This window comes from Macrobrachium nipponense, chromosome 5 (assembly GCF_015104395.2).
Source record: "Macrobrachium nipponense isolate FS-2020 chromosome 5, ASM1510439v2, whole genome shotgun sequence".
Classification (NCBI taxonomy): Eukaryota; Metazoa; Arthropoda; class Malacostraca; order Decapoda; family Palaemonidae; genus Macrobrachium; species Macrobrachium nipponense.
The window spans coordinates 111,064,999-111,085,099 of NC_061107.1; the positions used below are offsets into that span (position 1 = coordinate 111,064,999).

The following is a 20,101-nucleotide window of genomic DNA, read 5'->3' on the forward strand; positions in this document are numbered from 1 at the left end:
GCTGCCGCTTTGAGATGGACGCTTGGTTATGTCTTTCTCACCTGCTTTGATTGAATACCAACCGTATCTCTGCCCAACAATCACGGACTTAAGTCTCTGATTAACGGGAATTCTCGCATACATGAATGACCATCTACTGCTGTGACGCTAGTATTCATCGTCTTCGGTATTGCGAGAATTTTAAACAGAGATATCTATTCGACTCTCATCTTTTTGTTTACCGCACGGTAACAGAATTCTGTAATAGTCTCTTGCTGCATCGTATCTCGATAATGCGAATGATTTTTGCGGAATCTGAGTTTGTCCTCAAAATATCTTGTATTCGGAGGTGTGCAATGTTCATTGTTCACCCGGATTAGCAGATGTATTGAAAGACATCGCCTACTCCCACACCTGCCAGCTCTACTTCCAAACGTTCAGCCCATGAGAAGCATGTTCTTCAGGCGGCTCTCCCCTGTGTTTCATTACTGAAGAACGCCCGCTTTCACTGCACACCGGACAGCAATGAAATGGCAGTTAGCGTTTTCAGTCATTTGTAAGCACAGGTTTAGAATCTTGAGATTCCTTCTCTCTATTCAGCTGGAAGACGTAGGTTGCATTCATTGCCTACCTTCGTCTTCAACGTCACATAGTGTTGTTTCTCCTTAAGCTGAGATTCAACATCTATGAGATTTTCTTGCCATCAGGGACCTCGGTCTTTTGAAGGCAATTGACTTTCGCCTTTTGAGCTTATGCATTAAGAGAATCATCGCCGCGCCGTCCGGCATCGGTGACTACAAATATTTATTTGTTTGGTCTCTCAGCATAACTCTTTAAAGGGTGGGCGAAGGTCACGTGACTTACCCGGATGCTTGGACAACTTACCTCTACTGATTCCGAACCAGTCAGTCGGCAGCTGTCAGAGCGCCCGAGTCAGTTACGAACTATGCTGTGGACTTAGTTCAGTTGTTCCAGAGCAATCATTACTTCGTCTTAATAGCTTGTCAGTATGAGTACTGTACATAACGAAAGTCAAGAAGAGGGATAGGTCATACGACTATCCCCTTCTTTTCGTCTTAGGTAACTGCATGACTTCTCTTGAGAAGTCAAGCACAAAGGGATGGGGATTTGTGACGCTCGATTTTGTACGATCTTCGTTAGCGAAGACTCAGAACCCTTCGGTAAACTGACGATTGGTTCGAGTCCTTCACAATACCCTCCCTAATGGACTTCACCGCCTCCGATACGAAGGCTATGCTGCTTTGTCCTGTGAAGGCGCGACGGAGCTGTCTGAAGAAACTCGGACACCCAGGATGAGTGTGGACGCCTCTTCATCATTCTCTGCGCGTTCCTCAAGAACTTCTCCGTGGCGCAGGTAATGAAGGCAGGCGCCTGGTCCAACCGGACCGCATGCACTCCTTCTACCTTCGGGATATTGCCCACAGTTCCTTGGATCTTTTTCCTTGGGAACAAAAAAACGTGGTGGTTGCTCAACACGTTGTGTAGTTAACCCAGGACCCTCGCAGGCTGAACAGCATCGAGTCCTGGTGTGACCGTAAGAATGGATGAGGAATGAGAGTGTGACTGGCTCCTCTCCCATCTTTTTCTTCCCTCTACCTCTGGGTAGAGGGGACACGGTCGTCACCCTGCTGGTAAGGCGAGATGCAGGTGAGCTACTCAATAGAGCACCATCCTATCCCTTTCAGTAGGGATAGGAGTAAATATCCACCACTTCCTCCAACAAGGGGGAGGAAAGTGGATGCCAATTTGAGACAAACCCATCATTTTATGATTGTCTCTTGCAAACAGGAACAAGTTCTTGCTTGCTGGTACGAAGAGATACGCTTGCCTCTCTCTTAGTACTTGGCCCAGAGGTCTGACCATTGATCCTGCGGTGCACACCCCGATCAATCGGACAGAGGTTTGGATCCCTTCCCTTGCTCTTACGACCAGGGAGGCACTCCAGGGTTGGACGAACACCAGTCTGTTCACCAAAAAGACTCAGATTCCTCCCACCAAGAAGTGAGTCTTCCTATTGTTAAAGGACGAGGGTTTGTATTACGTATCGGAACAAATGACAATTTGTTCGAAAATTGCATTTTTCCTAACTATACAAACCTGAGGTCCTTTACATATAGTCCCACCTCATGCCACCCCTCACTCTGCAACTTTTTGCATGTGCCTAAAGCAAAAGTGATTACTTCACCTCTCGGGCGCGCGCGCGCGCACGATCGGAGCAAGCAGTTAACTACCGTTCTCCCCTTGTTCGAAGCTTACGACCGTCCCAGCTGCCATAGTTACCTTCCTATTGTTAAAGGACCTCAGGTTTGTATAGTTAGGAAAATGCAAATTAAATGACAATTTGTCATTAGAAGAAAACAAATGAACAATCCTCACAGCTCTACATGGGCACTTCTCCTTAACAGTGTCTTCAAATGACTCCTGTTTAAGTGAAACGCAGCCTTATTAGGGAAGGAAACATGCTCGGTGAGGGAATGAATGAATTGCAGGGGACCATTTCCTCGCTGGAGAAGTTTGTTTTCCCTGAATAGACTGAAAATTCACACCTCTCCAGTTTTTCCTGCAGAAAAACTGGAATAGCATAGATGATCTAGAAATGATTCTGAACATGCTCTTCATAGTCAAGATTCGTCTATAGGTGATGTCCATGGCTCATAATATAGAATTTGAATCTTGAAGATTACTTTAGTCTTCAGAGACGTCCTCCCCGCGCAGGAGTTTGGAACTCTCGGAGGGTCTCGCTCCCGGCCTCTGAGGAGAACGAAGACGCTATAGGTCGCACAGGCGGCCGTCGTCTTTGGTTCCTCGGAGGGGGACGCTTCTCGTCCGTTAGCTCCTTCTGCTTTGCAGTCGTCTCCTGGGCAATTGAAGACTTTCCGCAGTAAAAGAGAGCTAAGATGTATGATGTATGGTCTCAGGGAGGGGGACGCTTCACGTCCTCTCTCTTTTCTACTGTGTTGCGATCTTCACCGGAGAGGACGTCTTCCGATGAGTATGCTTTTGAGCGCTTCGGTCGCTCCTAAGATATATCCTTGGCAGTCCATGTGAGAAGGAGGAGGGCTTCCCCTCGCCCATCGTCTTCTCAAAGGATCAGCCTTTTGCCTGAGAAGGAATGTTCTCCATCGAAAAGGATGATTGTGTCTTTGCAACAACAACTTGTTTTGTTGATTGCAGTGAGAAAGGCAAAGCCACATCGCGAGAGGAAGGATGATAGGCTGCCAATCAAGAGTCCAGGCAGTCCCTTCTCCTTCTCCTCGTTCCGCTCTTTCGCCAGTTGCCTTGCTCTCTAGATTTCATGCAGCTCTCCAGAGGTTGTCTAGAGAGCACGGTTACCATCTTCCCGAACGTGTGTCAGTTGAGAAGAAGAAGAGGTCTTGGTTCGATGGCTTCGAGCCTCTTTTGAAGAATAGTTTCAGCCTGCGGCCCCTCAGTCTCCTCCTTCGCAATTGTTATCTTCGAAGGACGACTGGCTCATTCATGCCTCCACTCAAACGCGGTGTCTGAAGGATTTTCAAACAACTTAATCGTTGGTGAAGTCCCTGGAACTACTGGTGAATTTCGAAAAAGTCACATCTGATCCCAACCCAATCCATCGTGTATCTGGGGATTCAGATGGATTCAGTGGCTTTTCGAGCTTTTCCGTCCCAGGGACATCAGCAGCAAGGCTTAGACAAAGTGTTAGCCTTCCTAAGGAAAGATTCGTGCTCGGTGAGGGAATGGATGAGTCTAACTAGGGACCATTTCCTCGCTGGAGAAGTTTGTTTCCTTGGGGAGACTGCACCTCAGACTGTTACAATTTTTTCTCAAGTACAATTGGAAAGAAAACAAGAATCTACACATGATCTTGGAAATTTCAGGAGAGGTAAAACATCACTTGAAATGTTGTCTAGATCCAGTGTAGCTGTCGGAGGGCGTGTCTCTCAAGCTTCAGAGCCCCGACCTAGTGTTGTTCTCCGACGCGTCCACCACGGGATGGGGAGCATCATTAGGGGGAAAGAAGTGGCAGGCACCTGGAGAGGGGAACAGGTGTCCTGGCACATAACCTAAAGGAAATGGCAGCCATCTTTTTAGCTCTCCAGTTTTTCCAAGAAAAAGTCTCTCGTCGAATAGTCCAAGTCAACTCAGACAACACCACAGCTCTGGCGTACTTGAAGAAGTAGGGAGGAACACAGTCTCAGTCCCTTTTTGCTCTGGCAATGGAGATCTTGCTGTGGGCAAGGGCACTGGACGTCATGATCCTTACGAAGTTTGTAGCATGAGTAGAGAATGTCTGGGGCAGATCTCCTCAGCAGACGAGGTCAACTTCTGCCAACCGAGTAGACTCTGCATCAGGAGGTATGCAAGAGCTGTGGGGGTTATGGGGACGTCCGCTCGTGGATATCTTTGCGACGTCCAGAACGAAGAGGCTTCCACTGTACTGCTTCCCCAGTACTCGACCCAGCTGCAGTGACGATAGACACACTTCTCTGGGACTGGACGGGATGGACCTGTACGCCTTTCCCCGTTCAAGATCTTAGGGGAAGTCATGAGAAAGTTTGCGGTGTCGGAAGGGACGAGAATGACTTTGTTCGCCCCGTTCTGGCATGCGAGAGAGTGGTTCACAGAGGTCATGGCCTTTGCAGTAGACTTCCCGAGGACGCTTCCAGTAAGGACAGATCTACTCAGACAGCCCCACTTCGAGAGGTACCACAGAAGCCTCTTCGCTCTGAGTCTGACTGCATTCAGACTATCCAAAGTGGCCAGAGCAAGAGGCTTTTATACGTCAATGGCGAAAGCTATCGCCAGTGCAAGAAGAGCGTTTTCCAACGCAGTGTACAATCGAAGTGGATAGTCTTCAGGAGTTGGTGCAAGAAGAACTGCATTTCCTCCACCACGACCTCTGTGAGCCAGATTGCTGACTTCCTTTTCTGAGAAGGGATCTAAAACTTGCAGTCTCTACAATCAAGGGTTATAAGAGTGTGCTTTTAGTTGTCTTTAGGCACAGAGGCCTGGACTTGGCGGACAACAGAGACCTTCACGATCTCTTGAGATCTTTCGAAACGATGAAGGTTCAACAACCCAAGTTGCCGTCTTGGAACTTGGATGTAGTTCTGAAGTTCCTCATGTCCAGTCCATTCGAACCTATGCATGAAGTGCGAGCTTTTATGAATTCTTCTTGGTTCCATAACAATATGTCATAAAGGAACCATATGAGCTGTCACTTACGGGAGATGCAATTCTTTGTTGTTGACCTTCCCGTTACACGAAGGATGTCAATTCAACCTACAAGAGATCCTTTTCTCTTGGTTGTTCGTGTCTGCGGATACGTTGCTGGGATAGGGAGCCGACACTGATCCTTAACTAGTGAGTTAATTTTTAGTTTAACTCTTTTCAAATTAAGCGCTAACCCTCGTGTTAGGATCAGGTGATCGGGATCGGTGTTGTGCTCCTTAATTATGCTAATAGGCATAGGTATATGGTCATATGAGTGGATTAGCACCCATTGACAAATGCCAGTTAGGCTTTGCCGAGTAAGTGGATAAGACCCATCGGCAAACCCACAAGAACTCTTACCCATAGGTCCCACATCCTCGCTGAGGCTCTTGAGACGAAACAGAACTCCTAAGCAATAGCTAGGAAGTCAACCCTCCGTCTGAAAAGATAGGAACCAAGGTTTATAAGAGGTCCTTCTGATAACTTGTGGTGTTTGGTCAGGAAGCCAAGGTTACCAGTGTCAAAGAATGCTTTGGCTTTTTTCTTGAGGGGCACCATCAAGGAAGTGCATTCATCCTGTCAAGACAGTGATATGAAAGTGTTGAAGGTGAATGCGCATGGACTGAGGGCTATTTCTACGTCGGTAGCCTTCCAAAAAAAGAACATGGCACTCAATGACATCTTGAATGCCACATTTTGGCGTAGTAATTCAGTGTTTGCCTCTCACTACCTTCGGGAGGTGAGGATTACATACAAGAACTGCTACTCTTTGGGCCCATATGTCGCAGCAGACAATATATTGGGGACAGAGAGTAGCACTCTTCCTATCTTTTAGAAAATAATATGTTAGTTTGGACTTTTTAATTTTATTTCTTTTTATTTTTTATTTGTATTATGTTTATGTAGGTGTTTAGTTTTTTGTGGTCTTGGGTAGGCCGCCTTAGGCGGACTTCCCTCCATTAGCCTTGGTTTTACGAAGTTTAACCAGATAGGCTAGGTCAGGTGGTAATGTTTTTGCTTCGCCTCATAGTAGGGTAAAATGTTTTTGTCACAGTGTGGTCACGCCCCCATTGACAAATCATCTGGAGCGCACCAGCTAAATAAGGTCACGTCCTTGCTGGCACCTCCAGTGAAGCATTAACAGCATTCGGTGTCTAAACAACACCTATATGATCTGTCACATTGTGGTCACGCTCCCCGTGACAGTTCATTAGAGCGCACCAGCTACACAGGTCACGTCCTTGCTGGCACCTCTAGGAATGCAGTACCGATATTGGAGGTCTATAATATAGGATCTAGTTGCATTGTGGTCACGCCCCCGTTGACAGATCCTCTAGAACTCAACAGCTTCACAGGTCACTACCTAGCTGGAGTCTCTAGTAAAGCAGAAGCAGACTTGGGTGACGGTACTCACGAAGTCAGCTATGCTAACAGTTAAGGAACCAAAATATCAATCATATATATGAAATTGTTTCCCAAAATCGAATCTGTCTCCCCCTTCCTCCAAAGGTGGGATTCAGCTATATATATATCTGGCAGGTAAGATTCATGAACAAAATGATATTGTTATGATACAATAAAGTTTGTTCATACTTACCTGGCAGATATATATAATCAAAGTGCCCACCCACCTCCCCTCAGGAGACAGTGGCACTAGAAAAATCTGACAGAAAATGGGAATGGTTCCTTACGCCCGCCTCCCAGCGGCGGGAATGGGTACTACCACCTGGCTGACCACTGCGTGTGCCGGGAGTTTTGAAATTCTGTCGGACTTCGGAGAATACAGCTATATATATATCTGCCAGGTAAGTATGAACAAACTTTATTGTATCATAACAATATCATATTGGTAGCTTTGGCCTGCTTCCCCCCCCTGCTGAGCATCTCATCTCTCTCTCTCTCTCTCTCTCTCTCTCTCTCTCTCTCTCTCTCTCTCTCTCTCTCTCTCTCTCTCTCTCTCTCTCTCTCTGCCTTACTTAAAAACCCTGTGTCCCATGTATGTATTTGTGTGAATCAAGCCCCAAAATATAGAAAATAGACATTATGCAAATCTAGCAAAAAAGACAAATATATGAAAAATCATGCATATTAAACATCTTATCCCAATTACACGACATATGTTGCACAAAATCATATGTCGAAACTGACCCACACTTCCTACAGAAAAACACCCAAAGCCTATGCCAGATTAAGGTTTATGCCTTATTTCAAACATTTTTGGTGACGGAATTCGATTCCCAATGTTCCAATGTGATTCTTTAGACTGTGCTCCCACCAAGGAATAGCTAGTTTTCCATGAGATCCTTTGTACTAAGCATTTTCATAACACACAGACACATTTGTGTTTAAACTCCTAAAAATCTGACTCACACCAGATAAAAAATTTCCATGCCTTCTGATCCCCTATGATGGAAACTTCAATTCTTGGGCATGTCACCAGCAACCCATTAAATCAAAGGTGATTGTCCTGACAAGTGCTAATTAATGCTGTGAATGTGCAAGACCGCTGTGAGTACTGCTGACCTTGGTGCTTATTAAACAAACATATTTTGCACCTGTGAAACAGCTGAAATATTACTAGCAAGTTCACACACACACACACACACACACACACACACACACACACACACACACACACACACACACACACACACACACACCATTATTTCACATATACAGGCAGTCCCCGGGTTACGATGGGGGTTCCGTTCTTGAGACGCGTCGGAAGCCAGAACATCGTAAAAAAATCCTAAGAAAACCTTACTTTTAATGCTTTGTGTGCATTGAAAACTATGTAAACTGCATTCTTATTGCATTTTTCATAAAAAAAATCTTCAAATATTGATTATTTTGCATTTTTGGTGTCATATTTCATCTGCCAGATGAGCGTTGTAGGCGTCGTAACCCTGGAAATAATGTCTGATGAATATAATTGAGAAGCGCCTTAACCTCGGAACGTCGTAACCCGAACCCATCATAACCCGGGGACTACCTGTGCTGTATGCCGGTGTATAAGACAACCCATTTTCCATGTAAAGATTTAGGTTTAGAGGTATGTTCACCATCTAAGACGACCCCCAATTTATTAAGTCAAATAACACTATCAGCTGATGTAAGTTAGTTGGTACATAGATAAAATAGATAATTAGTGTATTGATCTTACCAAAAATTTGTAAAATCAGTATCGTCAGGATTTTAGAATGTGTGGTAAGCTCACCATTACGAAAATACTTTTGTACTCCCTTAGGAAAAATGTAAACATCACAACACATGCTCAATGCCTGTGATGTCACTATCAGTGGAGTAATACCCATTGGAAGTAGATCTGGTTGAATGTACATAGTATTCCTTTAAAATTGGAAAGAATTGGGGAATTATCAACATCACAAAACCCTTTAGTTTGATTATAAAATACTACCAAGGAAATGTTGGTCTTTAGAAAACAACAAGGCTTGTAAGTCGAGCATGACTGGGAACTACGAACATGGCCATGTTTTGTAAACAAGAAAGATAGACTAACTTGATTCACCCTTTTGGTAACTTCAAATTATGTATCAGTGTTTAAAGGGCATTGTATAGTACATATCAATAACAAATTGTCTAATATAATGCCTTATAATAATGGTGTCACTAGTGATTCATTTGAGTTACTTAAGAAGGTTTTTACATATGGGATTTACCAAGCAATTGAATATAGCTGCAAGCTTCCTTCCACAGCAACGAAAAATTCAAATTTAGTGCTGGCGCCGCCATCGGTAGTGTAGGTGAACAGTACCCACCCACTTTTGGGAACAATTGGTACAAAACTGCAGAGCACTACAATTCATTTTGAGTCATTACGTTCTTGTAATGTCTTAACTTAGAATTTTCCATGATTCCCACCTCCTTTAATGTGGAATCAGCTACACAGTGGACTCAACTTATTCACGGAAGATGTGTTCCTCACACACACACACATACACACCACATGCAAATACTAATCCGCAAATACTTGGAACCCCAATATAAAAACTTTATTTTCCTAGTTCAAATTCAAGAAAAACCCACTAAAAATGCTTACACCTGGTTTTTTAATAGATTCATCACAAAAAGTACACTTAATCATGAAATTGATATGAAAATGCAGTAATTTGTGGATATTTCTCAATAAAAATACTGCGAATATGCGAATCTCCCACAAATAATGGGTAGATATGGACCATAGAGAAATCTACGAATACGTGAGTCCGCTAATGTTGAGAACGCGAATATGGGCGTTCACTGGATGTAATTGCTTGGGAAGTCCTATATGTAAAAATGATATTTGTTTAATAATATTAGAGTTTACATATACTTATCAAGCAATTACATAATCAGAACCCTTCCCCTCTCCACATACTAGATGGATATGGCGGCGCAAGTGAATTTTAGCTCTGCAGTTTTGTACCCATCGTTCCCAAAAGTGGGCAGGTCCTGTTCACCTACAATGGTGGCGCCACCGCTAAATTTGAATTTTTGACTGCCATGGTAAGAAGCTTGCTGTTATATGTAATTGCATGGTAAGCAGTACTAAATGTAAAATCTAATTTTATTATAAGAGTATCATTTTTACCATTATTACTGTTGTTTTGTTTACAGTGTCGATAGTTGTGACAAACCCCCGTTTTGGGGGAGATTTTTTAAAGTTAAAAGGTTGCCCTATATGTGTACATAGTATACAATAATTAGGTTTTTGTTCCTTAGTGATTTCAAACACTATAAATGCAAAATCACTTATTCCTCTTGCATCTTAAGATTTTTATTTATTTATTACTTTTTTTTTTTATTTCAGAGAGGTATTGAAAATCTCTTAGAATGGCATGCCCAGTGGCTAGAAGTGCTTGGATTTTCAAAGCCTCAAGGTCAATGGTTTTATGCTCTTCTAGCTTGCCTTGAAAAGCCTGTTACACCAGAGAGTTGTTCTCAGATTCGTCACATTGCTAGAATGTGTGCAAAAATAAGAGCATCGCTGGTAAGTTCAAATATCTCAGTTATTTAATGCATGAATAATTTAGATTTGTAGTATAAATATGTACTGAAATACTTGGGATCTGAATTAGAATTATTTCATAAAATATTCTAATGTACCGCATATACTCCCATACCATGCGACTTTTGAAGACTACTTTCGGAGCAAATTTTAAGGGGGCCGGCCGGAACCTCTATATATGGAGGTATAGGGCGAAAAATGCAAAGTCATGAAAAAATTCATGGAGCTTCATATGGCAATGGAGAATACGTATACGAAATATTTCGTCAAAATTCCTCTTACTTTCGTAGTTACAGGGTAATTAGTTAACGTAACTCAATAAGCCTAAAACATTGATCCGTACAAGAAAATGCAATATTTCTTCTATTATCGTAAATTTTGATAATTATTGTCAAAGAAATTGGGAGAAATGGCATCTGTAGACATTCCCCGAGTCGAGAAGGAGACTTCAGGCTCAAGCTACCAAGTCGACTCCAGTCCTTAGTGCGATCACAGACGTAAAGTAGTCTACACGTTCCATTTCACGTCTGACATTCGCCTGCTTTCACGTATGTTTATGTATGTTTCGGCAAGAATTTCATCATGCCAATGAGGAAAAGACAAGGGAAACATTCTCACTAATATACAGACGAAGGAAAAATCGCTCAAAGTATTATTACAGAATATCATAATATATGCGTAGTTAGTGAAGAGAGAGGGGAGGGTTGCTTAGTAACGCCCCCGTCTTGCTTGACAGCACACGTCACACTGTGCCTAAGGCTACGATCTTTGAGCAAAGAGATCTTCATTTATGATAAATAACAAAGTTTTGGTTTTTTAAATACCAAAATGGAATATGAATTCATAATAATCATGATTTATTAAATTGTCTTTGTAAAAAAAATGTACGCCTTCGAGTTTCACCTCTTGACATTCTCTTGCAATTACGTTTGTTTATCTTTGTTTCGGGCAAGAATTTCATCATGCCAAAGAAGAAAATACAAGGAAAACATATTGCTAACACACAGAAGAAGAAAATTCGCTGTAATAAGCAGAGTTAGTGAAGGGGAGAGAGAGAATTGCGTAGGAAGGAGTGCCCCATCTTGCCTCAAGCAGTGCCCCAGGCTGCGATATATGAGCAAAGGGATCATCATTTATGATTAAATTATGATAAATAAAATAGTTTTGGTTTATTAATACACAAAAAACAAATATACATTCATAATAATCATTATTTATTAATATTGTCTCTATAGAAATACGAAGGAAAACTTTGAACGCCCGTATCTCAAAACTATACTTATTGACCTTCAAAATCTATCTTCTCACTTAGTTTTAAAGCTATAACATTGGAATTTGGTATATAACTCAGAAAGACATTATAGAACAATCAAATAGAGCCTTTTTTTCCAATTTTTTTTATAATTTTTTTTCTCTTGATTTATAGGGTTTATTTTTTTACCATATTGAAAAATTCATATCTAGCAAAAAAATGACTTTTAGAAAAAAAACTCTCCATTCGATTGGAGGTCTACATCATGTCTATATATGGTAGTAATCCCAGGTCTTAATATTAAATATCAAGGGAGGAGATAGAATTTGAAAAATGGTTATTTTCGGGATAAATCGCCCTGGCGTCACAAAACCGAAGGTCAGAGGCGAAAATCATATGCGGTTTGGAGATGTCCCAAGTCACCTTATTCAGTGGTATGAATATCAAAGTCCTGTCCTTAAAAAAGGGCATTAGCCGGCCGGCCCCCTTAAGGGGGTTGCATCATACTTGAGATATAAAATTAGAGTATGTAATAATCACGTATTAGTATTGTATGATAAAATACAAACATAATGAATATGCATAATTTCCATGGATCTTTTATCAAGTTATGCTTTACTTCACTGCACCCAATAATATTATGTGTATAGGCAGTCCCTGGTTATTGGTGGACTTGATTAATGGCAATCCGGTTTCTTGGCGCTTGTGTAGCACCATAAAATCACAATTTATGGCGCCATAATGGGCTGAGTTCTGGTTATTGGCACCATAAGGCACCAACAGTAGAGTTATGGTGCCATAACATACCTAACAGAGGTGCCATAAGCACCATAGACCGCCAAGTTTCAAACATCTAACTCACCTGGTAGTTATATATATAGCTTACGTCCCTGACGTCACGGCAGAATTTCAAAACTCGCGGCAATCGCCGATTGGGTAGTCAGGTGCACCACCTGTGCGCCCTCTACCAGGTACGTAGCACCATACCAACTATTCCTCAGATCTTCCCTGCCGCCGCTACGGTGACATCGTTGGAACTTCGCTCGTTATAGCCCGTGTCTTTTGCAGTATTATTTGGTGAAGTACACTTTGGCTTTGGCTTTCGCTTGATTGGATTTTGATTTCGTTTCGATATTGTTGGTTTGACCTTTGCTTGTTTTTGATCTCTCTTTTTGATTTCTCATCATGTCTGATTCTGCTTCAAGTTTGAGAATGTGTGTGAAAGGTTGCAAGACTAGACTTGCTAAATCCTCTTTAGATCCTCATTCTATTTGTAGTAAATGCAGAGGAAAAGTTTGTGAGATAGGTGATAGATGTGATGAATGTGTGGGCTTGCCTGAGACTGAATGGATTGAATATTACCGCTATGTGCGTAAATTAGAGAAGGATAAGGAACTAAGGAAGAGCGAAGAAGACCCCCTATTGTCTCGCTCCTCCATAGACAGTCAAGGAATAGATAGTTCTCTATCCCTCTCCGATATCCTATTGATCCTCCTCCTGTTGTATCATTACCAAATCCCCAGTTTCAGAAAACAGGTAAAAGTCCATCATTACAGGACATGATGAGGCCATTCAAGCCCTTGGTCAACGGGTAGAATACCCTGGCACAAGACAGGGATAAATTATGGTCTAATATGAGAGATATTAAAGTGAATAGTGAAATTAGTGCAAGTGCAGTGGAGGGTGCGGCCGCTCGGACTTGTCGTGCTCCTAGTCCTAGACCTCTTCCAAGCTCACCAACCCCTGTGAGAAGGAAAGTCGACCGACGAAGGGAGGCGAGAGGTTTTAGCTCCCGAGCGGTCGTTCCCCTCGAGCGTACCTGTAGACGATCCCCAGGACGCTCACCCTCGCTATAGGAAGGCGAGGTTAAAGTGTTTTCTTCGTCTTCTGACGACGCAGTACCAGACGGGGCTGGCGTCAGACTTCTAAATCCAGACCCATTAAAAGGAAAATCCCAGGACGCCGAGCGTCTTGATACTGGACGCCAGGACGATATACGTCAAGAGCGTCCAGGATGTAGTCATTGGAGCAGCCCCGAGCGCTTCCCTTCAGGTTCCGATATTTGCTCTCCTACCAAATTAAGACGTAAGACGTCGCACAGGCGACCATCGTCTTTGGTAGGAGGCAAGGAAATATTGGAAAGGGGGAAACCTTCGGTGCAAACTGCAACTCCGGATCGTTTCTCTTTTCGATTCCGATGCTTGCTCTCCTGCCAAATCAAGACGCATGATGTCGCACAAGCGGCCGTCGTCTTTGGCAGGAAGTAAGGAAGGATCGGACGAAGGGAGTCTTTCGGTGCGTGCTACAACTCCTGTTCGCTTCCCTTTCGTCTCCGATGTTTGCTCTCCTACCAATATAAGACGTAAGATACCGCACAGGCGGCCGTCGTCTTGGTAGGAGTAAAGGAAGCATTCGGACGATTGGATGCCTTCAGTGCATGCTCCTGCTCCTCCTTCGGATTGGCGTTCTTCAGGCCTTTCATCTCAAGACGAACAGAATGAAGAGAGAGAGATTGACTTTGCAACTTCTCTAGTCTGTTCCCAGCAGCAAGAAGCTCCCCACAGTTTTCCGTACTGCAAGATTTTAAGCAGAAACTCTCCTCTCTTATGCAGTCATATCAACCTGCTACTCTTACTGTTAAACGACAGGACGAAAAACGTTTTAAAGCACGACGACAGGACGAAAAACGTCTTGAAACAAGACGCCAGGATGAAAAACATCTTGAAGCAAGACAGCAGGACGATAAGCGTCTTGAAGCAAGACGCCAGGACGAAAGAAGTCTTGAAGGAAGACACCAGGACGAAAAAACGTCTTGGAGCAAGACGCCAGGACGAAAAAAAAACGTCTTGAAGCAAGACGCAAGGTACGAAAAAACGTCTTGAAGCAAGACGCCAGGACGAAAACGTCTTGAAGCAAGACGCCAGGACGAAAATCGTCATGAGAACAGGACGCCAGGACACCAGGCATCAAGGTACTGGACGACAAGACTCCAGGCATCAAGAAAGCTGGACAGCAGGATGCACAACGCAACATGACATCGCTACATCAGTTGTGTCTCAATCAGAAGAAAGGAATGAAGACATCCCCCATTCTCCTTTTGATCAGATGCAAGTCGTTTCCGAGGAAGAATATCAAACAGATCTACAACCTTCAGCAGATCTTAAAAGGCTTATGAAAGTTTTTGCGGAACTTTTTCCAGAAAGTTTTGTGCCAGCTGCCCCTCGTTCTCCACCTTCAGAGTTCACTTTAGGGAAGGCTTCTAAAGAATCCGACTTTACGAAGATGGTATTATCGCGCTCTTCGAAAAGAGCCTTGAAATTAATGAAGGAATGGAGGATGGACTCTAAGAAAGACCAGGGAAAAAACAGCTTTCTCATTTCATCGGCCAGATTAGCTTCCAGATCCAGCATCTGGTACGACACTGGAGAAGTCCTAGGTTTGGGAGTTCCAGCTTCTTCCCATGGGGACTTCTCTAGTCTTGTGGACTCTTCTCGTCGGACGGCCATGGGGAAGACGAAAGTGTTTTGGTCTTCCTCTGAAATGGACCACCTCCTCAAAAGGGAATTTTTAGAGCCTTCGAAGTCTTTAACTTCCTAGACTGGACTTCCCTGGGTTCGTTGGGAAAGAAAATTGAAAACTTGAAGTCTACCAAAACGGAAGAACTCGTTCACCTTATGTCATTGCATTGACAAAGCGCTTCGAGACGGGTCAAACGAGCTAGCAGCCCTTTTCTCAGCTGGAATCTTGAAGAAAAGGGCCAATTTTGTTCTTTTCTTTCGAGTGGAGTAACGCTCACTCAGAGAGCGGAACTGCTTTTCGCTCCCCTTTTTTCGACTCATCTTTTTCCGCATAGTTTGGTAAAAGAAGTATCCTCAGCTCTGACTCAAAAAGCGACACAAGATCTGATGACTAAGCAGCAAGGAGAGTTGTTCCGTCAAGTTTTGCAGGAAGAAACTTAAAGAAACCACTCCTTTACCACGTAGTTCTCGGCCCTTTCGAGGTAGATCCCTCAGGAGAGGGAATGCAAGACCTATTACAAAAAACTCCAAGAAAAGAGGCTTCAGAGGAGGAAGTAATAAAGTCTGACAAAGTTCTTCTTCAGACAGTGGTAGGAGCCAGACTCAAAAATTCTGGCAAACATGGGAGAAAAAGGGAGCAGATCCTTGGTCTATCAGTTCTCCAAAGAAGGATACAAGATCCCTTTCTGGAAAAAAACCCCCCTTAGCAGAAAGACCGATCGATCTGTCAGCCAAGTACAGAGAGGAGTCCAAGACTCTAGCGATACAACAAGAGGTTTCTATGCTAATTCAGAAGGAAGCAATAGAAAGAGTTCAGAACCTGGAATCTCCGGGTTTTACAATCGATTATTCCTGGTCCCCAAGAACTCGGGCGGATGGAGACCGATTTTGGACGTGAGTTCCCTGAATTTTTCGTGAAGAAAACAAAACAAAATTCACTATGGAGACAACGAAATCAGTTCTTGTTGCAGTCAGACGAGACGACTGGATGGTTTCGTTGGATCTCCAGGATGCTTATTTTCATCGCTCCGATCCACCCAAACTCCAGAAAGTACCTAAGATTTGTTTACAAGACAGAAACATTTCAATTCCGAGCTCTTTGTTTCGGTCTAAATACCGCACCTTCAAATTTTCACAAAAACTTATGAGCAACGTAGCAGCAATGCTACACAAGAAACGCATTCAGAGCCTCATTGTATCTGGACGATTGGCTCCTCAGAGCCCATTCCTACGCCAACTGTCTGGAGAATCTTCAGAAAACAATTCGATTATCAGAAGACCTAGGCCTTCTGATAAACCACCAGAAATCCCAAACTGATCCCATCCCAGGAAATCTTGTACTGGGGATGAGGATTCAGAGTCAGGTTTTTCGGGCTTTTCCGTCCACATTGAGAACGGAACAAGCTTTAGAGAAAATAAGAAACTTCCTAAAGAAACAGAAGTGCTCTGCGAGGGGGAATGGATGAGTCTGCTGGGGAACCTTTTCCCTCGCTAGAACAGTTTGTCTCCTTGGGAAGACTGAACCTACGCCCTCTGCAGTTTCATCTAAATCAGCATTGGGACAAGAAGAAGAGACATAGAGTCAATGTGTATTCCTGTTTCGAACGACATGAAACACTATCTACAGTGGTGGAACGATCCCGTCAAGCTCCAGGAAGGCCTCTCCCTAGAGCAGAGAAACCCAGACCTAGTGTTGTTTTCCGACGCCTCGGACTCGGGCTGGGGAGCAACACTGGGGAAGTTAGAAGTCTCGGGCTTCTGGAACAAGGAGCAAGTAAAGTTCCACATCAATCTGAAAGAATTGACTGCAGTTTTCCTAGCTCTCAAGGAATTAGAGAGCGTAGTCCGGAACAAAGTGGTAACAGGTCAACTCCGACAACACAACGGCGTTGGCCTACATCAGCAAACAAGGCGGGACTCACTCAGTCTCTCTATACAGAGCAGCAAGAGAACTGCTCCTCTGGACAAAAGGAAAAAAACGTGATTCTGGTAACACGCTTCATTCAGGGAGAAAAGAATGTGAGAGCAGACATCCTGAGCAGAAAACATCAAGTCTTGACAACAGAATGGACTCTCCATCAGGAAGTTTGCAAGAGTCTATGGCGAATCTGGGGGCGCCCTTGCATAGATCTCTTTGCAACAGCGCAGACAAGACGGATGGAGACTTACTGTTCTCCAGTCCCAGACCCGAAGCAATCCACATAGATGCGTTCCTTCTGAATTGGACACATCTAGAACGTGTACGCCTTTCCCCCATTCAAAGTGGTACACAGAGTGTTACAAAATTTTGTGGCTCACGAAGGAACCAGGATGACTCTAGTGGCACCCTTCTGGCCGACAAGAGAATGGTTCACAGAGGTACTGGAATGGATGGTGGACACCCAAGAAGCCTTCCGTTTAAGAGTAGATCTACTCAAACAGCCCCACTTGGAAAGGTATCACCAAAACCTCCAAGCTCTTCAGCTAACTGCCTTCAGACTATCGAAAAACTCACAAGAGCTAGAGGATTTTCGAGGGAGGCAGCGAGTGCAATTGCAAGAGCAAGGAGGTCTTCAAACCATTAAGGTATACCAATCGAAGTGGGAGACTTTTAGAGGATGGTGCAGGGGACAACTCTATTTCCTCTTCCAGTACCTCTGTGACTCAGATAGCAGATTTTTCTGCTATACCTCAAGAAGAGACGTAACTTTTCTGCTTCTACTATCAAGGGTTATAGGAGCATGCTAGCAGCTGTCTTCAGGCATAGAAACCTAATCTATCTGATAATAAGGATCTACAAGATCTTCTTAGATCCTTCGAGACAACTAAGGAAAGAATACAATCCTCAACATCTTGGAATTTGGATGTAGTCCTCAAGTTTCTCATGAGTGACAGGTTCGAACCTTACAGGAAACATCCCTTAAGGACCTCACCATGAAAACTCTCTTCCTGATTAGCCTAGCAACAGCAAAGAGGGTCAGCGAAATCCATGCCTTCAGCAAACTGTAGGTTTCAGACAGGGCAAAGCCATCTGCTCGCTACAGTTGGGATTCCTAGCCAAAAAACGAACGCCCCTCTCAACCCTGGCCCAAGTCATTCGAAATTTCCGAACCTCTCGGATCTCACGGGTGAGGAAGTAGAGAGAGTTCTTTGTCCGGTAAGGTCTCTGAGGCATTACTTGGAGAGAACGAGACAAATACGTGGCACTTCAGAAGGGCTTTGGTGTTCGGTCAAGAAACCCTCTCTGCAAATGTCGAAGAATGCGCTATCCTTTTTTATAAGGCAATTAATTAGGGAAGCGCATTCAGCATGTACTGAAGCAGATATGAAGCTACTTAAAGTTAAGACTCACGAGGTTAGAGCTGTAGCAACCTCGGTAGCATTTAAACAAAATAGATCTCTTCAGAATATCCTGGACGCAACATTCTGGAGGAGCAAGTCAGTTTTTGCGTCGCACTATCTTACGCAAGTGCAAACTTTGTATGAAGACTGCTACACACTGGGTCCGTTTGTAGCAGCTCTTTCAGTAGTGGGAAAAGGGCTACCCCTTAAAACCCATAATCCAATACTCTTTTTCTTCTCTTGGAACTATTGAAAAGTTATGGTTGTTTGTGGAGACTGGATGCAGTCTTCCACAATCATTGATCTTTAGTCAGGTGATCAACTTGTTCCTTAGTAGTGCCCGGAACGAGAGTATTGTAGGGAGTCTAGTCACATAGAGGTTTGACCGGTTGACAGTCTCCAAGAGGTCTTCAGCCCCTGGGTGGATCGCTGGACCTCATAAGGAAAGCAGACACAATGAGACAGGATATTCATTAAAGTCAGCTTCCTTAACAGGTACGAACCCGTAAGTTTGTTTTTCTTCATTAAAACACTTTATGGTCAATTCCAACGATGATAGGCTTTGTTTCTGACCCTCCACCAAAGGTGTTAATCAGCTATATATATAACTACCAGGTGAGTTAGATGTTTGAAAATGTTATTTTCATGATAAAATAAATTTTTGAACATACTCACCTGGTAGTTATATATAATTAAATTCCCACCCTCCTCCCCTCTAGAAACTATGGGCATGGAAGATCTGAGGAATAGTTGGTATGGTGCTACGTACCTGGTAGAGGGCGCACAGGTGGTGCACCTGACTACCCAATCGGCGATTGCCGCGAGTTTTGAAATTCTGCCGTGACGTCAGGGACGTAAGCTATATATATAACTACCAGGTGAGTATGTTCAAAAATTTATTTTATCATGAAAATAACATTTTTGGATAAGGGTGGTTTTCATTTAATGGCCCCCCACCGGGAATGGAACCCCCGCTGATAACCGGAGGCTGCTTCTTTTATTTATTATTACTTTGTGTGTATTATAAATACAAACATAGTAATCAGGGTGTTTTGGTTTGGAAATCAGCTAAGGGTGATTGCAAAGTAATTTTGTTTTGCTGTGTTGAACTCAAATCAGAGCGGCTTTCTTACTTCTAGTTAGTGCAAATGAATCTCAAGATACTCTATTTATATGCTACAAAGTTATATTACATTATACGAAGTGTTTTCAAGTTGAAATATCACTTAAATATGTATCATTTGTGATTGAAATTTAGTTATTTTTTCGTTAGTAGATGGTGTTGAGGGCATGTTTATTGCGTAAACAAAAATCAACAGATTCCATCTGATATTTTCACTTAATCTCATCAGAATACTACGAGCTATACATATTTACCTTTTATAGGAGTGAAAACAGTAAAATGTGTTCTTTCATGTCCAATAGTTTCGATTAAAACACATTTCTCTCAAATTTTGTTTACGGTCAAGTTTGATGGTACTATACCTAAGTTTGCAAGAGTTTCATCCACGTTGCTGATGTATGATGATATAAGTCTTTAGCAGATCAACATTCTTTCTTCAGCTTCAGCTAAAAACTTTGCAGATTAAATTTAACAGTATATGCCCACCCTTGCCGATCTTTTCTCCATAGGGAGTAAGGATATGGTAATGTAAAAATATTTCAGTCCTATTCTCCTTAACGTCATTTGTAACATAACTACGGTAATTTTTTACTATCATATGATAGGTGAAATGCAAGCAAAAACGCTGTTGTTATCGGATTCGGTTGTTCATAGCAAATCAGTCTGTTTCTGGCTGTATGCATTTA

At 43.1% G+C, this 20,101-nt stretch overlaps 1 protein-coding gene across 1 annotated transcript in view; it reads left to right on the forward strand.

Moving 5' to 3' along the window:
* LOC135215594 (gem-associated protein 2-like) overlaps positions 1-20,101 on the forward strand; it is a 130,886-nt gene that overhangs the window by 76,330 nt on the left and 34,455 nt on the right. The window contains exon 6 of the mRNA XM_064250471.1: positions 10,004-10,183. Coding sequence (XP_064106541.1) covers positions 10,004-10,183 — 180 coding nt within the window. The remainder of the gene's footprint in view (positions 1-10,003; positions 10,184-20,101) is intronic.